The sequence below is a fragment of the Nerophis ophidion genome, linkage group LG07, assembly GCF_033978795.1.
Source record: "Nerophis ophidion isolate RoL-2023_Sa linkage group LG07, RoL_Noph_v1.0, whole genome shotgun sequence".
NCBI classification, from domain to species: domain Eukaryota; kingdom Metazoa; phylum Chordata; class Actinopteri; order Syngnathiformes; family Syngnathidae; genus Nerophis; species Nerophis ophidion.
The window spans coordinates 57,732,929-57,754,260 of NC_084617.1; the positions used below are offsets into that span (position 1 = coordinate 57,732,929).

General features: G+C 40.5%; 1 protein-coding gene across 12 annotated transcripts in view; it reads right to left on the reverse strand.

Annotated features, from left to right (window-relative positions):
• smtnb (smoothelin b) overlaps positions 1–21,332 on the reverse strand; it is a 91,303-nt gene that overhangs the window by 22,707 nt on the left and 47,264 nt on the right. For 5 of the 12 annotated variants that reach the window (XM_061906656.1, XM_061906659.1, XM_061906663.1 and 2 more), the window contains exons 6-11: positions 13,093–13,195; positions 10,390–10,443; positions 8,632–9,311; positions 7,606–7,654; positions 3,905–4,492; positions 59–129 (exon numbers count right to left, since the gene is read on the reverse strand). In XM_061906656.1, coding sequence (XP_061762640.1) covers positions 59–129; positions 3,905–4,492; positions 7,606–7,654; positions 8,632–9,311; positions 10,390–10,443; positions 13,093–13,195 — 1,545 coding nt within the window. Of the gene's footprint in view, positions 1–58; positions 130–3,904; positions 4,493–7,605; positions 7,655–8,631; positions 9,312–10,389; positions 10,444–13,092; positions 13,196–18,232; positions 18,298–18,392; positions 18,505–21,332 lie in introns of those variants that run through there. The other 7 variants (XM_061906665.1, XM_061906664.1, XM_061906667.1 and 4 more) reach the window with 7 other exon arrangements.

Below are 21,332 nucleotides of genomic sequence, written 5' to 3' on the forward strand. Positions count from 1 at the left end.
GCTTTACATATTTTGCATAAGTCTTTGATGATTCATCATTTCCATAGTCAGATTGTACCTTGATGGAGGACCCAGAAGACAAGCCGCCGGAGATCTTGAATGGGGTCGCCCTAAGGCCAAGGGTCAGCTCTGAAACAGACAGATGAGACATTTTAAGGGTTAAAAATCCATCCATCCAGAGAGGGCCCTGATTTATGTGTGCATCTTTACATGTGCATTAACTGTGGCTGCCATTAGTCAGTGCCTATAAGCTACAAAAGCTGCTTATAAACATAAAACTTTAGTCTGACATACATGACACCACCATTAACAGAAATAACGATTTGTTACCTCCACAAGTGTGCACATGCCCCCACATCTACATTATGACTAAAAGATTTGCTCAGCTTTTTTTAGGTGTGAGAACTGGGAAAACATTTACCACCAAGCAGGTTACAAAGAAAAAAATTAAACCCTTTTTAAGGGGAACATTATCACCAGACCTATGTAAGCGTCAATATATACCTTGATGGTGCAGAAAAAAAGACCATATATTTTTTTAACCGATTTCCGAACTCTAAATGGGTGAATTTTGGCGAATTAAACGCCTTTCTGTTTATCGCTCTTTTTGCGATGACTTCAGAACGTGACATCGCCGAGGTAATACAGCCGCCATTTTCATTTTCAACACATTACAAACACCGGGTCTCAGCTCTGTTATTTTCCGTTTTTTCGACTATTTTTTGGAACTTTGGAGACATCATGCCTCGTTGGTGTGTTGTCGGAGGGAGTAACAACCCTAACAGGGAGGGATTAAAGTTGCACCACTGGCCCGAAGATGCGAAAGTGTCTGCCGCCAGACCCCCATTGAATGTGCCAAAGTGTCTCCACATTTTACCGACGATGACAGACATGGCACAGAGATGTATGGATAACCTGCAGATGCATTTGCAACGATAAATTCAACGAAATCACAAAGGTGAGTTTTGTTGATGTTGACTTATGTGCTAAACAGACATATTTGGTTGCGGCGTGACTGCCAGCTAATCGATGCTAACATGCTACGCTAATCGACGCTAACATGCTATTTACCGGCGATGCAAAAGCAGACATGGCACAGAGATGTATGGATAACCTGCAGATGCATTTGCAACGATAAAGTCAACGAATTCACCAAGGTGAGTTTTGTTGATGTTGACTGTCAGCTCATCGATGCTAACATGCTACGCTAATCAATGCTAACATGCTATTTACCGGCGGTGCTAAAGCAGACATGGCACAGAAATGTATGGATAACCTGCAGATGCATTTGCAACTATATTACGTTTACTTCCACCCACATTTAATGCGAAAAAAACACTTATCAATCAAAGGATTGAAGTTGCTCCAGTGTCACGAGATGCGAAAGTCCTGATCGGTTGGTCCGCACATTTTAACGGCGATGCTAACGCAGCTATTCGGCCATGCTATGGCTATGAATAGAGTCAATAGCTATTCGCTCAATAACTTCAGTTTCTTCTTCAATACTTTCATACTCCAACCATCCGTTTCAATACATGCGTAATCTATTAAATCGTTTAAGTCGCTGAAATCCGAGTCTGAATCCGAGCTAATGTCGCTATATCTTGCTGTGGTATTCGCCGTTGTTTGTTTACATTGGCAGCACTGTATGACATCACAGGGAAATGGATAGTCGCATCGCAAATAGCGATAATCAAGCACTTGAAAGCTTTTTTTAGGGATATCCAGGGACCGGTAACATTTCGAAAAAAAAAATAAAAAAAAATACAACAAGCCACTGGGAACTGATTTTTATTGTTTTTAACCCTTTTGAAATTGTGATAATGTCCCCCTTTAAAGCAAATGGGGCTGAGAAAGAAAATAAAAACAAAAGTGTGTCATCTGGACTATTCTACAGTCTTGGCATGTGCTGCAAGTGGTGAGATCAGTAAGCTCCAGATTGTGGGTTGTTCACTAAGAAACAATATGTTAACCAAATGCATGCTTCTCTTTCCTGGCTAACAGTGCAGAACAGGCTGTATAGCTAACAGTGGGGCGGTATAGCTCGGTTGGTAGAGCGGCTGTGCCAGCAACTTGAGGGTTGCAGGTTCGATCCCCGATTACGCCATCCTAGTCACTGCTGTTGTGTCCTTGGGCAAGACACTTTACCCACCTGCTCCCAGTGCCACCTACACTGGTTTAAATGTAAAAATTTGATATCGGGTTTCACTATGTAAAGCGCTTTGAGTCACTAGAGAAAAAGCGCTATATAAATATATTTCACTTCACTATCAGTTAATACTCTAATATTGTTCAAATCAGTAACTAGTTGTAAAAGTCCTGCTTTTCTCATGGCCCAAATAGTTTACAGTAGCACTATGCATAATCATAATACCAGGGCGTCTAGTGAGGGTCATTTTGTACTCCATCATCCGAGGTAGAATGCATTGCGGAAATCTTTTATTTATAGATCTGTATCACTCTGGAATAACCTGCCTCGAATTCTCACCGGTATTGGAAGTAAACAGGTTTTTAAAAGGAAACTAATATTTTACCTGAGTCTGTAAATTAGTTTGCTTGTTGATGATTTTTGTTCGGTTTTGTATTGTGTAGTTATATTTATATGGTAACTAATATTCTAAGACTGTAAATTGTTTGCTTGTTGATGATTTCTATTTGTTTCTGTATTGTGTAGTTATAATTATATGCTTTTACTTGTAATTGCATTGAGTTTGTGGGCCCTAAGAAGACTAGTGGGTTTTGTGGCAACCAGCTAATGGGGATCCTTAATAAAAATCAAATCAAACAAAAAACCCTCCAAACAAATATGTGCCCCTTGTGAAGCAGCAAGCTGGTACATCGGAATGTGTCCTGAATTAGGTAAGAAAGCATAATTAACAGGTGTTTATAGGTGGTCATGGATGGCAGAATAAAATACAACTTCTATGTGATTTGCTATTTGGACAGACTAATTGCTGTTTCAGCGATGGTTTTAAAGCACATACATGCTGCTACACTACACCATAACATGTGGTAGGATATAAGATTCCATTAATGTTTATGCTGGATTTTAACATGTTATATCAGGAAATACACTGCAGTTAAATATTGAATGCGGTTTCAATGACTCATTTCTATGGTTTAGCATCATTAGCTTTGAAAAGAAACCTAAGTGTACAGTGCATCCCAAAATGGGGTAAAACTGAAGAAATCAACTAGGGAATGAGAGACGATTTGAGATGCACTGGACCGTAAGTAAATAGTCAACCTTGGTCTCAACCCTGATATTTAACTTTGAAAGTAAATCACATAGACAAGCCAGTGCACTGTGTTGGTCCACAAAGCTGGTTCTATAGTACTGTCCATTCTGGTCTGAGAAGGACAGTTGTTGTGTCCTTTGTCCTGATTTACTCTGTGGTGAACTACTGACCTCACCCACTCAAAAGCCCTCTGTATAACAAGGACCCTTCAGAACAAGCAAGATTATGTATATGCAGTAGCATGACAAAAAGCTTTGTCATCATCTCACTGGTGACCAATTCTGGTGACTCTTGCTTCATACAACTAACAGGTTCTGGTGAGAACTTAAGGTTGATTCATAGCTCACCAAACATGATAGTTTAGTCTAGACTATTGCTGTCATTTAAAAAAAAAGTCTGATTAATCACAGTTTTGCACTTGAACTAATCATAATTAATCACAGGTTATTACTTGTATTATTCGACTTAAAAAAACAACTCGATATTTAAACAACATGTACAGTAGCATGTACAGTCAAAATTAATTTTGTGACTAATCTTTGTAGATTCACAATTAATGCAATCATTTTTTGTGATTAATTACATGAGTTAAATTGTTATCTTTACCAGCCCTACTAAAAACATGTATTAGCAAGTGCAGTGATGGGGTTTCTAAAAGGCCCTACCTGTTCTTTGCCCCAGAGCACTCGCATTGATGCGTGGTGTCATGTTGGTGATGGGGACAACGGTGCTCCTGTGGGTGGACGTATGCGAGGAGCTGCTGCGCCCATCTTTGATCTCAATAGTGAGGAAAGTCTTCATGTCTGGGTCAGCCTCTTCTTGGGTGCACTCCTGTCCAGCTGCTCTCCCTGGGGTCCTGTTGTCCTTTGAATCGCTCAAGACAGGCCCACTTTTTTCAGTCACATTGTTTGTACCACCCATGGATTCCTGGGATTGGCCGGCTGAAGACAGAGGTTTGTTAACCACGCCTCTCACATGAGGTGTGGCCTGACTCTTGGATGAGAGAGAGGTGTGAGCTGCTGAGTCCATGCGCACCCACGCTGGCCTGTCGCCAGAAGAGTTGAGGGATGTGGCAGTGGGTGTAAACAATTGCGCAGCTCTGGAGAAGTTTGTCTGGCCAATGCTGCTTGGGGGACCCTTCTTCAAAGCAGGGACATTTACGTTTTGACTGGGCTCGTTGAACTTGCGCATCCGATCGCGTACAGAGTTTGTACGCTTGGCCTGGTCCAGTTCAACATCTTTTTTTTGAGGTGCTGTTAACACAATGACAGAGGAAAGCTGAAATATGATCATCTGAATTAAGCACACTTTCCTCTTTGTCATGCTCTCCACCTCTACCTCAGATGCTCCATAAAACTCCTACATCCATGTTTGGTTCAAACAATTTTATTTTACTTCATACAACATTCAAAAGGCTAATGTTTGATTTTGATGACATCGTTAGACAAATATTAGTTTAACAATACTGTATTGCAGGACCAAATCTATTGTTTTGGGTGATAAATGTGCAGAAAGCCATAGGGGGAGAAAGCCAGTAGTCAAGAGTCCTCTTTTTTTCTTTTCATAAAAAGGACTATCTGAAAAAAAGCGAAGTCATAGATCATCTCTATGACCGCACTCTAGTGTTTAAGAATCTGCTGTAAAAAAGTTTTTTCTCGCAGGTTTTTTTAACCTGCAGGCCACTAAATGAAAAAGAGAGGACCTAAAATGTAACCTTGAGGAACACTACTAGTATAACTAGAAAAGTTCGACATGTGACTACTCAGTGCATCTGAAGTAATCAAGCTACAGCAGGGATGCCCATTACGTCGATCGCGAGCTACCGGTTGAGGGTGTGGAGGGTGTGTCAGTCGATTGCAAACAAAGCATTAAAAAAATAAAACTAAAAATTTGTGATCATCAATCTTTACTACGACGTCACTTTCCTCACTTGATTGACATTCACGGCACGGCTTCTGAGATGACGCTGGCTGCTGCCAGATTATTATTAAGAAAACATGAACGAGAGGAGGGCGAGAAACACTTTTTATTTCAACACTCTCACGCCGTACCTGCCGTTCACACCCTAAAGACAGACTGCACAGTTGCTGTCTTCACAATAAAAGCCCTGCTTCATCCTGCCTGCGCTAACAAAATAAGAGTCTCAGAAAGCTAGCATGCACAAGTTAGCAAGCTACGGAGTTGGCCGTCAATGTATTTCTTGCAAAATGTATAAAAACGAGTATGGAAGCTGGACAAATAAGACGCCAAAAACTAACCACTCTCATGTGGTATGAGACAGAGAGGAGGACTTTTTTCTCCTCCATTCGAAAATGTGGACGTTATCAGCATTACTGTCTGATTCCAAACAATGTAAGTCATCAGAATCAGGTAATACACCAACTTATATTCTTGTCTTCATGAAACAAAATAAATCTATGAGTGTTAAACATGCTTGTGTTATCATTAAACACCTTTAACGTGTTAACAAAAGCATCTCTTTCATAAATAATTAAATATAAATTATATATATGAATGAAGTACATTCCTTAGACTCGGTCAATTGAAAAGTAGCTCGCCTGCAGAAAAAGTGTGGGCACGCCTGAGCTACAGCAACACATTAGTTACATAAAATTGAAACTTCAAAAAAAGAAAGGACTTAGAGGAACGACATTTTTGGGGGAATTTTGCATAAAACCTTGTGCTACACAAGAACATGTTTTCTTTTTTTTTAATGCATTCAAATACGTAAACAAACGTTAGCAAAAGTCAGTTAAAGGAGGCAACGGGAGTTGCTCTATTCCGCCTATTATGCAGTCTAAAAAAACGCCAATGTTTTATATACATGCTGTAATCATATGTACTGTAGTAGCAGGCACAATACTAATGTAACATTCACGTATTTTGGTCATTTAAAGCATAAGGCGCCGTATCAATTTCACATACCCATCACAATGTTCGCTTCTCAATTCAACATCCCTATGAATCATGACAGACTTCATGAAAGTCATCAAAGACTACTTTGGGACAAATGATAATTAAAAACTTTATATTTTTGTGCCTGAATATACAGAGGATTATTTACCAAATTAAGAAGCTGCATGCTAAACAGATCTAGCTTTAGTGAAACACTAATCGTCATGTAGCAGTATTGCCAAGTGCTAAACAAGAAGTACAAGCAGCCGTGCCAGCAACTTGAGGGTTCCAGGTTCGATCCCAGCTTCTGCCATCTTAGTCTCGTTCGTTGTGTTCTTGGGCAAGGCACTTCACCCTTGTTCCTGATGGGTCATGGTTAGGGCATTGCATGGCAACTCTTGCCATCGGTGTGTGAATGAGTGAATGTGAAAATAGCATCCAAGCGCTTTGAGTACCTTGAAGGTAGAAAAGCACTATACAAGTTTTACCCATTTACCATAAGCGTAATGCAGACAAACTACTTTCTGTGATCACAGAAAGCTAACTAGCTTATGCAGCTACAGTGTTGAAATACTGAGCCGGTGAGCTGCTGCATCGTCTCTGAGCTGCTGCATCGCCTCTGAGCTGGTAAAATTTAATTCTAAATTTATGCCTCACACTTGTATACAAGGTTGGGGCCATAAACCAAAATATTGGTAGACATTTACATTGAACATTAGACCCGGAGATGGCGAGAACACGAAAAAAAACGCTTGTTTGCCGACACTTTTTTGTTAATTTTTTTTTTTCTTAACCTCTGGGCGGGCTATGATTAATTCATCTTAGCGGAAAGACATACACATCCAATTGGGATCACAGTGAGAGCAGACATGGTACACTAAGTAGGTGATAGTTTTTTTATGTTCATCGTTTGTACTTCTTGTTTAGCACTTACAATCTGAGTCACGCCGTAATATAATAACAATATCGCTAGTACTTGACTAATATTCAGGTCACGAGATGTAAATAAACTATTGTTGGCGGTTTTTGGATGTTTTATGTTTATGGGCGCAACATGACTCCTTTTAGCTGCATTCTTAGCCACCTCATACTTTGGTTGCCTTGAGGAACTCCTGAGTTATGTAAATTACTAGATTAGACCCCAGTGTTCCAAGTTTGCCAGCAAGGTTAAAATTTCAAAGCAAGGATCTACCAATGTGTTTACAGTGGTCCATGTTACTCTATAAAGCAGGAGCATTAATGATTTTAAGAAATTGCTGCAAAAATGTTTGTCTCCACATAAATACTAGTGTGTCACAGAGTTAATCAAATATTATTATTTTCATGTAAGGAATGGCAGGGTCTCTGATACAAGGCCTGTTTTTGGACAAGAAAACAGTCTATCCTACTGTCCCTTTTATGTATCAAGACATTCATAATGGCTAATGACACAGCTGCTATCATATTGACTGAGTAGTTTATTATTTCTTACCAGCATCCTCTGTCTTGTTATGAGTGAGGGTCACATCATCTGCTGTTATCTAAATGGAGGCAACCAAAAACACAACACAATGATCAATCATCACTGGATTGACAAACATCAAGTACCAAAGGCGGGGTGTCGCATTTAAAAGACTTTGCAGTTGCCATAGATTCATCACTGTGGTGACAACTTCACACAAATCGTAAGTAAATACATCACAGAATTAACTGCTAGTGTTTTGATTGTGTATTAGGGTTTGGAGTAAAGCCATGGGCCGCTGTTCTTTTTTTGGCAGTGTTTACATTACATTCAGCCGGCTGAACATCAGCCTATATGAAGGGGACAGTAAAAGAAGTCAGGACTGGGCTACAGTAAACACATGTAGAGGAGCCATACCATGTAGTCATGGACGCTCAGGATGAGAGCAAACAGATAACGCTGCCGATTCTGCAATATGGAGCCTTTGTCTGCTCTGTGCTTTGGGATTAAGAGAAACTGAACAGTGTTTGCTCTTTTCTGACAGCAGGTGAGGCTAACATGCTGCTGACAGGAAGCAGAGACACTCAGGTGCACATGTGTTTGTTCTTGTAGCCTAGCAACAAAAGTTAACAGCAAACAGTAGGATCGCATCTCCTCGTGTTTATGAATGCCAATGTGACCTGGGTGTCAAATAAGACCGTAATGTGTCCGGGGAAGAAAGAAAGCGAGCGCCGAAGCTATAGTGGTTTCAGCACTCCACAGCCCCCTCTAGTGGAGGAGTTTAAGAACGGTTCCATTTTAAAATAATTTGACATTGAAACAACCTCCCTCAAATTAAATGTTAGCCGATGAGGCATTAGCATGTTTTATATTAACAGAATCAACTTAAATATTTTTTTATTAACAATGGTCTAGGTTTTTTGCACATTGTTACTTCAAATGGAAGTTTTTGCCGAGTTGTTTTAAGATGTGAAGTCCGGTGACATGTTGGGACATATTTGGTTTGTTTTTTCATTGACCAGCAACTGACAACTGAACATAAAGTATGTAGTTTACCTTTTGTCCCAGAGAGTTGTGTTTTCCCTCAGCAGTACCATTGACTGGGCCACTTCCAGGACTTCTATGAGATAACACAGACCCATCAGGAAGATCCTGGTCGGGCTGGGCCTTAAAGTTGGTTTGACCCTGGACTCTGCTCTCGGTTTCATAGTCGGTACTGTGAGCTGAGATTGTGATTGTGTCCACCTCCCCTCCGTCAGTTGGACACCTTTCCTCAGAAGACATACTCACACTTTGGTCAGAAGCAACTGAATCATTTCTCTTTCTCAAGCTTTCAGAAGCTCCACAACCTAAAGGGAGTCTGATACCATAATCTGAGCCATCTGAAGTTAGTCCGTGACTGATGTGAGACTGGGAGGGAATGCTATGCTCTGATGCCCCGGAGTCTTGTCGGCTGCGTTGAGAGGAGCCCTGGCTCCTGTCAGAAGCTCCAGAGTCCAAACGCGGTCTGTAGGTCGAATCCGGGCTATCTTCTGTGGTCAGAGAATCCATATTGGACCTGGAAAGCATTGAAGCCACGCTGCAGTCTGAAGCTGCAGAATCAGATCTCTGCCTTTGGGACAGGACTCGATCAGGCTCTGGAGCCACTTCTTCTCTCTGTGGCTGGATCAGTAGATGTCCAGAGCTGTCTGCCTTCACCAGGTGATCTAAAACCAGAACCATGCCTGATTTGGAGCCTGTAACACAGAAAATGAGCGGTGAAAAAAACTGCTTCTTGGTTTTAACTGAGAAGAAAAGTAACAAGTGGTGATTAGGTGAATGAAAAGAGGAGAAGCAAAATACTTCCACAGACCCGCGGCTCAAAGAGCGGGCAGAAAATATCACTCAGGAACAAAAAGGAGACATGAAGGGATGTTGTCATTTCCTCCAGACTAGGCTTTAATTCCTGAATGAGATTTGTTAAAATGCCCGTCTTTAGCTGTAGAAGACTAAATAAGCATGTGGTGCAGTAAAAGGTGGCAAGCAAGACATGGAGGAAGAAGTGGAGTGAGATAGAGACAAAAACTATTTCACTGATGCCACTCTCCTCAGGAAACCACACTCCAAACAACACAGTAGTGCCCATATCCTTTCGTTCTACTTCCAAGCACACAACACTGCGTTTTATGGGGGGATATCTGAAGCTGTGCACATACCGTGGATAAGGTAAGCAGATCAAATCACTTAGATATTTTCAAGTTATCAAAGTTATCCAGCAACTGATCTTACCTCCATAGGAGATACTATGTTTGTTTGGGCTAAGAAAGAACATACCTATTTTTTGTGGTTTTAGACAAAAGTGAAAATCCGAGATTGTTTTTCTACCAAAATGTTATAAAATGACTTGTGTGTCTACCACTTGATGCTCATTCAGAATTTGCACCCCCTCTATTAAAAAAAAGCATGTTGCCAAACAATTGCTACTACAATAACATGTGGAAATATAAATACCCCGATAAATGTTAAAAGTTATTGTGTATAATATAATCCCCTGTGTTACTCTGCAATTGAAAGTTAAGAACCCAAGAATGTTGCTTGCCATCCAAAGTCTCACATTTTGCCACAGGGGAAAAAGTCTAGTACATTTTGCAACAAAGTCTGGGAAAATCCCCGCTGCTTCTGTATAATGACAGCTTTGCATTTTACTTGAAATTAGCACCAAAATCATTTGAACTGCACCCAGTGTGTGTACATGTTGGGGAGGAGAGGTTAAGTCTCAACAATAGCTCAACAAGGAGCCTTCTCACTAAAGCAGGGGTCTCAAACTCAATTTACCTGGGGGCCACTGGATGCAGAGTCTGGGTGAGGCTGGGCCGCAAGAAAAGATTTCTTTAAAAAAAAAAATGTTGCATACTCCTCAGCACGTTTAGTTGTATAATGACGTTTCAAATTGTATCCCTTGTGCACGGCAACTTTCTCTGTGCAAATAAGACACGTCGGGGTGCCCCTGTGCTCAAAGAAATATTGCATCTCTCACTTTTCCTGGAATTGTCTTTGCTCAACACTAACCTAACCTTTCTCTTCACTGCAGGCTTTGAAAAAGACATGTTTGGGGTTGTGGAATATATTTGTATTTAGCCGACGCATGGAGAATAATGTTATTTATTATATACTTATATATATTTATATACGGCGTGGCGCAGTGGGAGAGTGGCCGTGCGCAACCCGAGGGTCCCCTGGTTCAAATCCCACCTAGTACCAACCTCGTCATGTCCGCTGTGTCCTGAGCAAGACACTTCACCCTTGCTCCTGATGGGTGCTGGTTGGCGCCTTGCATGGCAGCTCCCTCCATCAGTGTGTGTGAATGGGTAAATAAATAAATGTGGAAGTAGTGTCAAAGCGCTTTGAGTACCTTGAAGGTAGAAAAGCGCTATACAAGTACAACCCATTTATCATTTATTTATTTATTTAATTTCCGCAAAGTGTGTCGTTCTGCTTTTCCTCCCTACCGCAACACGGCGGTCGGCGGAGCGAGCGCAAAAAAGTGACGGCTCCCGGAGTGTTATCCGGCGTCATATAGGAATATATGTAGTGTTCATTGTGTGAGGCAGTGCAAATCAAAACATTCCAAAAAAAAAATAACGGACAGGTGTCGTGGTGTGACTGCAGCCCTGCACGTAAGAAAACCCTCATCTCCATGGCAACGTCTCTGTCGCTTTCACTCATTTGCCGCTTTTCCACTAACAGAGGGGTAGGCAGCCCAAAACGTTGAAATAGCCATTTTGGACCCAAATAACAACGCTGTCAAGCGCCATTCATATAAAACACGTGGGCCGCACTAACATTAAAGTTTCATATTGGGGGGGGGGGGCGCAAAATAGCGTCTTGCGGCCACGCGTCTGAGACCCCTGCACTAAAGCAATGAGCCAATGCAAGCAAGCAATTGTCACAGCGGAGTGTGGCAACGCTATTTAGACTGATCTTGCTTATGAGGATGAATTCCATGTACTGATGCTCTCATCTTTTAACAATCCATTGCCATATTTAAGAATCTGTAGCTTTTCCTTGAGGTCACTCAAGGACAATTTTATCGTAGAATGCAGGGGTATGGAGGTTAATTTGTGTCTTTATTACAAGAGATCAATTACAATCCTTTTGGAGAGTGTGGGGCGTGGTTTAATTTGCAACCTGGGAACCCCTCCAGAATTATACACCAAAGTCTCTGGAGAAGAACTGAGAATACTCAGACCCATGGGAGGTAAGATGGTACGCTGGCATCTAAGGGCACAACATCATGTTTCTAAGTGGTCATGTCAGAAAAGTATACGGAATCATCTCACAGTCTGTACAAACATTTCATTTTCTAAATCACACCCTCGCCAATTACAGTTGCTGCAGAGTACAGTATGACTGAACATATGGTTGTATACTTAAAGGTTGTAAATAGAAACTCTTTTTTTAGGTCTGAAAGGCGGAAGAATGTGTTTTTGCAAATGTTGACAATCACAAAGAATGCACTTCTAACAAGCTCATCTCTCATTTTCACATACTTTGACTCCTAAAAAAGGACAACGAACCCACTAGAAAAACCACAAGCTCACACTGCCTACTCAGTCCTGTCACAACCACATAATGTTCTCTGTCTTTGTTGACAAGTGCTTTTCACCGGTGGTCTTCTTGTTGACCCAAGCTTTACCCTATCTTAAATTATAAAGCAGGAATAGATTAGGAAAACTGGCAGATATGCTATGCCACATGAAGCGAGCAGTGGTCCTGTTATGGGATCAGCTTTATTTAGCTGAGGTGTGGTTGCCGGGCTTTCCTCTGCTGGTTCCCATAAACCCATCGCCAAAGTCCAGGTCCAAAAGACTTTAGAAGCTGAGTGGACCAAGCCATCCACAATAAAATTATGGCAACAGAGTGGACTTTAAATTGTGTAAGAATAATAATTTTCCCATCAATTATGATGCTGAATAGTGGGAGTGTTTGTGTGACAAGCTATCGATGTGGTTAAGACATGTATTACTTGTTAACAAGGCATAACAAGCTATTAATGATCAGGTCAGCAAAGTATTCAAATAAAGCAAATCAATTCATTCCCCCCAGAAGGCTTGCATTCATTCCCTTTATAAAGGCCTCAGTAACAGCAGGTAATGAAAAGACTTCACACTTAAGAAGCTAAATAATTTAAGCTGTTGGTTTAAGGGCCTTCACACAGTTAATAAACTTTCATGAAGGAGCTTAAAGAGTTTGAAAGAATATGACTTTTTGACTGCCACCTCAGAAGAAAAAGCTCCTACAGCCGGCTGGATTAACAAGCGCTTCAGAGGAAGTTGCGTTAAGTTTGCTGAATCCAGCCACCGGTTCATTGCACAGAGGTGGTCAGTGTTTGCCTCCAGTTATGTTTGAATTTGACCTTCGAGTGAATGTTTACAGCGTACACAAGCTTTTGTATCGCAACAATCCCAAACGTGTGGCATGTGGAAAAGCGATTTGAGCGTCAGGGTGTTCCCTATTTAAAAGGGAAGTGGTTCTCACCTAGTCTCTGTAGCTCTCTGCTTTGGTTTGTCTGCTGGTCACGCAATTCCCGGATTTGAGATTTGATGTGATCTTGTTCAAATTGACTCTCCTGCTCTCTCTGCTGTGAAAAAAATACAAACCGGTAAAACCATTAGGTCAATCTCAAAAACATGTCATGTTTGAGGTCAGCTGATGATTGCAGTTAGAAAGTCAACTACTCTGCTTGGAGACAGAGCCATGCTGTGCAACATGCTTTTCCAGCTGGCAGACAAAGTACCCTTTTTATTGTATTTCCCCTGCTACAGGCTCTAAATAGAGAAGATGCACCGTAAGCATTTGGTGACAACTCAAGATTGTACTATACACTTTAAAAGCTGCTTGATTTAAGAACTTCCTGCTGACATAAGGCAACAAATCCCGGAGCTTTGTCATCGTTATTTAGAGCAAAGTTACAAGAGGACTATCAGCAGGTTTGTAGTATTAAGTAGAGGAATGGAGGATGACTGTGGGCATAACAATGTACTGTTGATGCATGCACTAAGGTCAGACCTCAGGTGTTTCAACTTTAGCTACTCCATAGGAGCATCAGCTGCATGAATATGACTCCTCTAGGGCAGTGAATGAAAACAGTTGCCCCAAGTTTAAAAAACAAATAGTTCTAAATAGTTAAAACACTTTGGATGTGCAGTTGAGGTGTGTCTTCGTGAATTCAAACACCTTATCAGGCTTTAAAAAGTTGTTGGGTAAAGTCTGACAATGGATCATAAAAAATAAAATTACAAATCTTTGAAGCAAAGAATGAAAGCACACACAAATGCACTCAGACACACACAAACAATCCAATGTGTAAAGAAGCAAGACTTGGGTGCCAAATTTGGTACTGTTATAGGCATCGATTCCATTGTTACCACCTAGAACGTAAAATCGAACGGGTCCCATATTTCAATACCTTTGTTGTACAAGATGTCACGTCTGGTTGCAGATTTGGTTGGCCTAGACAATCACTCAAGCTATATTCAGATTGGACTCAGTCAAACTGCCGCTAGGTCAGGTGTTAAACTTGTTTTCTTCGAGGGACACATTGCAGATATGGCCGCCCTCAGAGCGCCACTTGTAACAGTGAATAATATATAAACATAAACTGCCTCATTACACAATTATTTATTGTGATATATTTTTAGACTTTAAAGTAAAAAACGGACAGTTCAGTAGCCAAAATTTTACTGTAAAATGTATGTTTGTTTTTTTAACAATATATGGTAAATGGGAAACAGGTCCACTGTTTTTATTGTAAAATATACAGTATTTACAGCGTATTACTGTAAATGAAAAAACCACACCAGAATTTTACCGTAAAACAAATTCTGGTGTGGTTTTTTCATTTACAGTAATACGCTGTAAATACTGTATATTTTACAATAAAAACAGTGGACCTATCAGTTTTTTTTACTGAAAACCAATTTTACTGTGCACAATTTCATGGATAACTTGCTTTAAAATTAGGATACATTTACAGTAAGTACTTTAACAAAATATTTTTTGGAATGTATGATAATATATGTTGCAATATTAAATTAAAAAATAAAATGTTAAATTTCATGCAGTACATGTATTTTTTTTCTGTCAAAATAGAAAGTTGACTAAATTTAGAAAGAAAAGAAGCATATTAACTCCAGGCTTTCATGGGCCACGTTAAATGATGTGGCGGGCCAGATATGACACCCAGAACTTCAGTTTGACAATTGTGCTCAAAGTAGTGTTACAATTTCCCCATTGATAGAAAACACTCGAACGTACTCCAATGCTTCACTTTTCAAAATACGCAAGCTCTATGCTAATTTACATTAGATCTGCCATAGATATGCTACTAACTAGGGATAGCAATTATACATGGCCATTTCATAACCACCAAGCTTGGTAATCCAAACTACTACTAAGATGCACTTTATAATCAAACAGCTGGTGAGTAATCAAATCCATTTTCATCCATTTTCTACCGCTTATTCCCTTTCAGGGTCGCGGGGGGCGCTGGCGCCTATCTCAGCTACAATCGGGCGGAAGGCATGGTACACCCTGGACAAGTCGCCACCTCATCGCAGGGCCAACACAGATAGACAGACAACATTCACACTCACATTCACACACTAGGGCCAATTTAGTGTTGCCAATCAACCTATCCCCAGGTGCATGTCTTTGGAATCAAATGCAATTCTTAATTTGAGGGCCCAACAAAAGACTAGCTTCAGACAAAGACTACAAAGACTACTGTACTCACTGACTAAGCAGCTCACTGTAGTCTATACATGACTGCCATCTATCCATTTTCTACCGCTTGTCCCGTTCGAGGTCTCGGGGAGTGCTGGAGCCTAACATCTTGCAATTGCATGCAAAGTCTACTACATAATACATGCAAATGATACTCAGAAGAGTATGATACAGATACAATAACTGGACAGCATAGTTTTAATCAGCTCACTGGTAAACATTCAATTAAAAATATGTTTTATTATTAAACAAGCTAACATTTATAAGCACATTAACCAAGAAAGCGGTAATGTTGAGTACCGGTTTAGATTCCCAGGTAACGGGAATTGGTGCTATATATACTCAAATGTGAAAAGTATCTATCCCTAATTACAGTCATGGTCATATCTTAAATGCTTTTCAATCCAGCCGCTGTGTGATGAGAAACGATACATCGATGGATTACCTCGATACATATGCAAACAAATAAAATATGTTTAAAACACTCCCACGGGGTGGTCAAGGTTGATGGGTCAAATGCAGAGAATAATTTTGCCACACCCAGTGTGTGTGTGACAATCATTGGTACTTTAACCATTGCGTCATTTTACCCACATTGAAGAGATTATGGAGCGCAGGAGCATAAACTCAGACAAAACGTCAATAGATAAAAGGTGAATGTTAAGGTAATCAACAATCACACCTTATTAAATGTGTCAGAAGCATGCGCTCAAAATTCTTTAATCAAATTCATCCATCCATTTCCTACCACTTGTCCCTTTCGGGGTTGCGCGGGGGCGGGCTGGAGCCTATCTCAGCTGCATTTGGGGGGAAGGCGGTGTACACCCTGGACAAGTCAGCACCTCATCACAGGGCCAACATAGATAAACATTCACACTAGGGCCAATTTAGTGTTGCCAATCAAGGTATCCCCAGGTTCAGGTTTTTGGCGGTGGGAGGAAGCCGGAGTACCCGGAGGGAAGCCACGCAGTCACGAGGAGAACATGTAAACTCCACAAAGAAAGATCCCGAGCCAGGGATTGAACCCAGGACTACTCAGGACCTTCGTCTTGTGAGGCACATGCACAAACCTCTGTACCACTGTGCTGCCTATTCAAATTCATCTAAGATTATATTGTTGATTATTGTTAGATGTCTGAAAGAAGTATTGTGGAAAATTGTAAAAACACATGGCGAAGTAAATGGAAAAAGAAGATGCTGCTTGTCATTTTTTTCCCCATTTCACTTTTTCCTATTATCGGAAAAAAAATATCAAGTGACCAAGCTTTAAGACAATAGCAAATACTCTCTGGTCCAGAGCAAGGTATTGGGGGGAAAACTCTGGAATGCTCCTTCAATGAGTGATTGGAGAGTCTGACAAGCTTGGAAGGATACAAATGGGACTTTTGCCATGACACAAAAGACAAAGACTGTGGGGAGTAATAATAGGAAAGGTCACGCACAAAGGGCGTGCTCCACGTGAGTGGACCTACTTGGGACCCACAGGGGGAGATAATTGTGTTTGTGCTATAAACACAATTAGAGAGAACGAGTCTTTCCTCGCCTGCCTGTTGCAGCGTTGGCCATCAGTTCACAGCTCCCACTTAACCACTGGAAACACGTTTCTCACGTACACTGAGGTAGAGGGGAAGGGGACAAAAAGAAGGAAGATGGAGACCTGCTGCTGTCGCCATGCTGTCATTAGTGGCTTCCTGCTGGTCCAGACAGAAAGAGTCAACAGCGACACCAGCACGAAGCCACACTCCTATAAAAACGCTCATCCTTGCTTGGCCGCAGGAAACCGTTTGTGTCAAAAGACTATCATTACCAAAGTTCATAGCCATGACCACAAAAATGGGGACTATCTTCTTGCGCGACCACAGCAGGCCTAGTTCATCCGGAATAAAAAAAAAATAAAACCAGACAGAAACCAGTCCAACTGAGAAACCGCCAATACTGAGAGTAACACCTCTAGACATATGGATTAACATACTGGAGATCCATTGAATTTGCATCCGTGTTCCATGCCTTCATGTAAAAAAAGATACGGCACCTGGCGGCTTTGCATCACTGCCGTCCTACACTATATGCCCACATCCAAAGCAGCAATCATGTCTGCAACTAACAGACAAGGGAAGCCACAAAATAAATTCTTGTTACTTTCTGCTCCTCATCGCAAGCTTTTGCAATGTTTCTTCTTGTGACATGTTTATGAGATCAGACAATGTAGGTGCTGCAATAAGCAAGGTTTTGAATTTTCCTGCTGCTTGTAGATATTTTTTTAAACAAACATTCAAGAAACCCGGCAAAACGTATATGCCCCAGGTCAAAGAGAAGGCATTAAAAAAACAACCTGCAAGCAATATTGCACTTTGAGGAATCACTATAATATCAATATTACTCATCTTGGTAGAATTTTGAGCTTACCTTTTGTATGAAAATGACACACACAAAATACTCTAATACTGAGACTTTAGAAAAAAACAATGTTTGCAGTATTCTAACAGGATCACATAAATTTATCATAATGAAGAGTATTTTACTCTACTTGCCGATATTGATAAAAACAAATAATGTTATGAATATTCTTTAACATCTTAGTCTTGGTCTCTGTGTCATTTCCAGCTATACGATAATCATTCACCAAATAAAAATGCTAATTTCAGCCAGAGAATAAGTCACTGCACACTTTTAAATTGTGGTATTTCTAATCTGGTAAACCCTCTTTTTGAACCCCAGGTTAAAAACTAAAAATCTATCTAAAAACAGGCTGATGTCACTAAAAGGATGGGAAGTAATAATTCAGTAGTATCATTGAATTAACATGGGTCAAGAAGAAGAAGAAGAAGAAGAATATAAAATTAGGTACAAAGTGAGATTTGAGCTGTCAAAATGGAAAAAATTGATCACAAACCTGAACAGTAACCAGAGCTTGCCATTCTTCAGTTGGGAATTTAAAAAAAAGTTCAGTTAAGTTCCCTAATTGTGTTTTTCAGCGTAGGGGGAAAAAAAAAAAAGCCAGTGAGCACTTGTGTGTGTGACACACATCTGGGGAAAAGAAGACTGACATTTACCTCTTAAGACCGAACCGCCTCCCTCTCTCTCTTGCTCTCTTAACCCTCTGAAGTCAGGACGTCCGCTAACTGCCACATTACACACACACACACACATGCATACAAACACCACATACTACAAACAAGCCACTCCCTCAACTTCCCCTACCACCCTTTCTGTCTCCACAGGGATGCGACCCCCAACACCCTCTCCCAATACACACACAGGTTAATGGGTTGCCTGGTTGACACATTAACTTCTGACACACTGCCTTTGTTTTAACCTGATTTTTTCCTAAAGTGTCATATTTACATGCAAGCAATAGATATTTACTTGCAAGGTTATACATATACGATAGAAATGAGTCCAAATGAAATGTAAGGAAATCAATTAAAATATCAAACAGGTAAACAACTTAACCTTCGCAGTGAGTTCAACTTATTCTGAAGGGCAACGATAGGGGTCTTTTCTACATTTAAAACACTTCATTGTGGTTCTTTGGTGAAAACGTTGTACTGATTATGTTTTACACACCATCTTTAAGCCACTTTCTTACCATCAATTAAGAATGCGCAGTTTTGTGGTCTTATTCATATGCCTCCACTTCGACGATGCAATCTCCCCATCATCCATGTTGTAGATTTTAGTGCTTCCATATGGGGTCTACTGACAGCAGTTCAAACTATACGCTAACTTGTATCAGAAATGGCAATAGCGGAGTAAGCATGTGCATGTACGAGTCAGTCTGCCCCACAACAAGAGGGTAGCAAAAAAAACAAAACAAAAAAACACAGGAGCTTATTGACTACACTGCAGACTACAATGGCTGACTGGCGCAATGTAATTTGGGTAAATTTATACCATACGTACATAATCTGCTGACGTCTCTGGTGTGAAATACATCCCTGAACAGAGCAAAATCCGAACGGCACTTTTAGTGGAGGTATGAAGGAAGGCAACATTGTTTTATAAATATCTCTGCAATGCCTCCACCGTTTAATTTAAAATGTTTGGGAATTATGCAGATCCCAAATACACAACAGCAGGTACCAACAGATAAGAAGTTGGTTTTGTACATACCCCATTTCCATATGACTTGGGAAATTGTGTTTGATGTAAATACAAACTGTGTACAATGATTTGCAAATCCTTTTCAACCCATATTCAATTGAATGCACTACAAAGACAAGATATTTGATGTTCAAACTCATAAACTTTATTTTTTTTGCAAATAATAATAAACTTAGAATTTCATGGCTGCAACACGTGCCAAAGTAATTGGGAAAGGGCATGTTCACCACAGTGTTACATCACCTTTTCTTTTAACAACACTCAAACGTTTGGGAACTGAAGAAACTAATTGTTGAAGCTTTGAAAGTGGAATTCTTTCCCATTCTTGTTTTATGTAGAGCTTCAGTCGTACAGTCCGGGGTTTCCGCTGTCGTATTTTACGCTTCATAATGTGCCACACATTTTCGATGGGAGACAGGTCTGGACTGCAGGAGGGCCAGGAAAGTACCCGCACTCTTTTTTTATGAAGCCACTCTGTTGTGACACGTGCTGAATGTGGCTTGGCATTCATTGCCTTGCTGAAATAAGCAGGGGCGTCCATGAAAAAGACGGCGCTTGAATGGCAGCATATGTTGTTCCAAAACCTGTATGTACCTTTCTGCCTTAATGGTGCCTTCACAGATGTGTAAGTTACCCGTGACTTGGGCACTAATGCACCGCCATACCATCACAGATGCTGGCTTTTCAACTTTGCGTCGATAACAGTCTGGATGGTTTGCTTCCCCTTTGGTCCGAATGACACAATGTCAAATATTTCGAAAAACTATTTGAAATGTGGACTCGCCAGATCACAGAACACTTTGCATCAGTCCATCTTAGATTCATCTCGGGCCCAGAGAAGCCGACGGCGTTTCTGGATGTTGTTGATAAATGGCTTTCACTTTGCATAGTAGAGCTTTAACTTGCACTTACAGATGTAGCAACAAACTGTATTTAGTGACAGTGGTTTTCTGAAGTGTTCCTGAGTCCATGTGATGATATCCTTTAGAGATTGATGTCGGTCTTTGATACAGTGCCGTCTGAGGGATCAAAGGTCACGGTCATTCAATGTTGGTTTCCGGCCATGCCGCTTATGTGATTTCTCCAGATTCTCTAAACCTTTTGATGATATTATGGACCGTAGATGTTGAAATCCCTAAATTTCTTGCAATTGCAATTTGAGAAATGTTGTTAACTGTTTGACTATTTGCTCACGCAGTTGTGGAAAAAGGGGTGTACTTCGCCCCATCCTTTCTTGTGAAAGCCTGAGCATTTTTTGAAAAGCTGTTTTTATACCCAATCATGGCACCCACCTGTTCCAAATTAGCCTGCACACCTGTGGGATGTTCAAAATAAGTGTTTGATGAGCATTCCTCAACTTTATCAGTATTTATTGCCGCGTTTCCCAACTTCTTTGTCATGTGTTGCTGGCATCAAATTCTAAAGTTAATGATTATTTGCAAAAAAAAAAATGTTCATCAGTTTGAACATCAAATATGTTGTCTTTGTAGCATATTCAACTGAATATGGGTTAAAAAATATTTGAAAATCATTGTGTTCCTTTTATATTTACATCTAACACAATTTCACAACTCATATGGAAACGTGGTTTGTAGAATAGGGCCCCTTTAAATCACATTTTGTTCAGAAAAATATGTCCCGGGAGATTTGAAATATTTTAAATAACACCTTTATCTGTTGCTTTGACTTTTGTTGGACAACAAAGGAATTTCTTGACACCTTCATCTGGGGAAGTGCTCTGCTGACTTCAATTACACAGCCTTATGCTTAAATTTTTGAGCGCTACAAACATATAGTTACGGTTTTAATATGCTGTCAACATGTGGTTTCTACAAATGAGCAAAGGGAAACTTCTGCAACTCAGCCATGCCATTTGAAATGGGTATTAA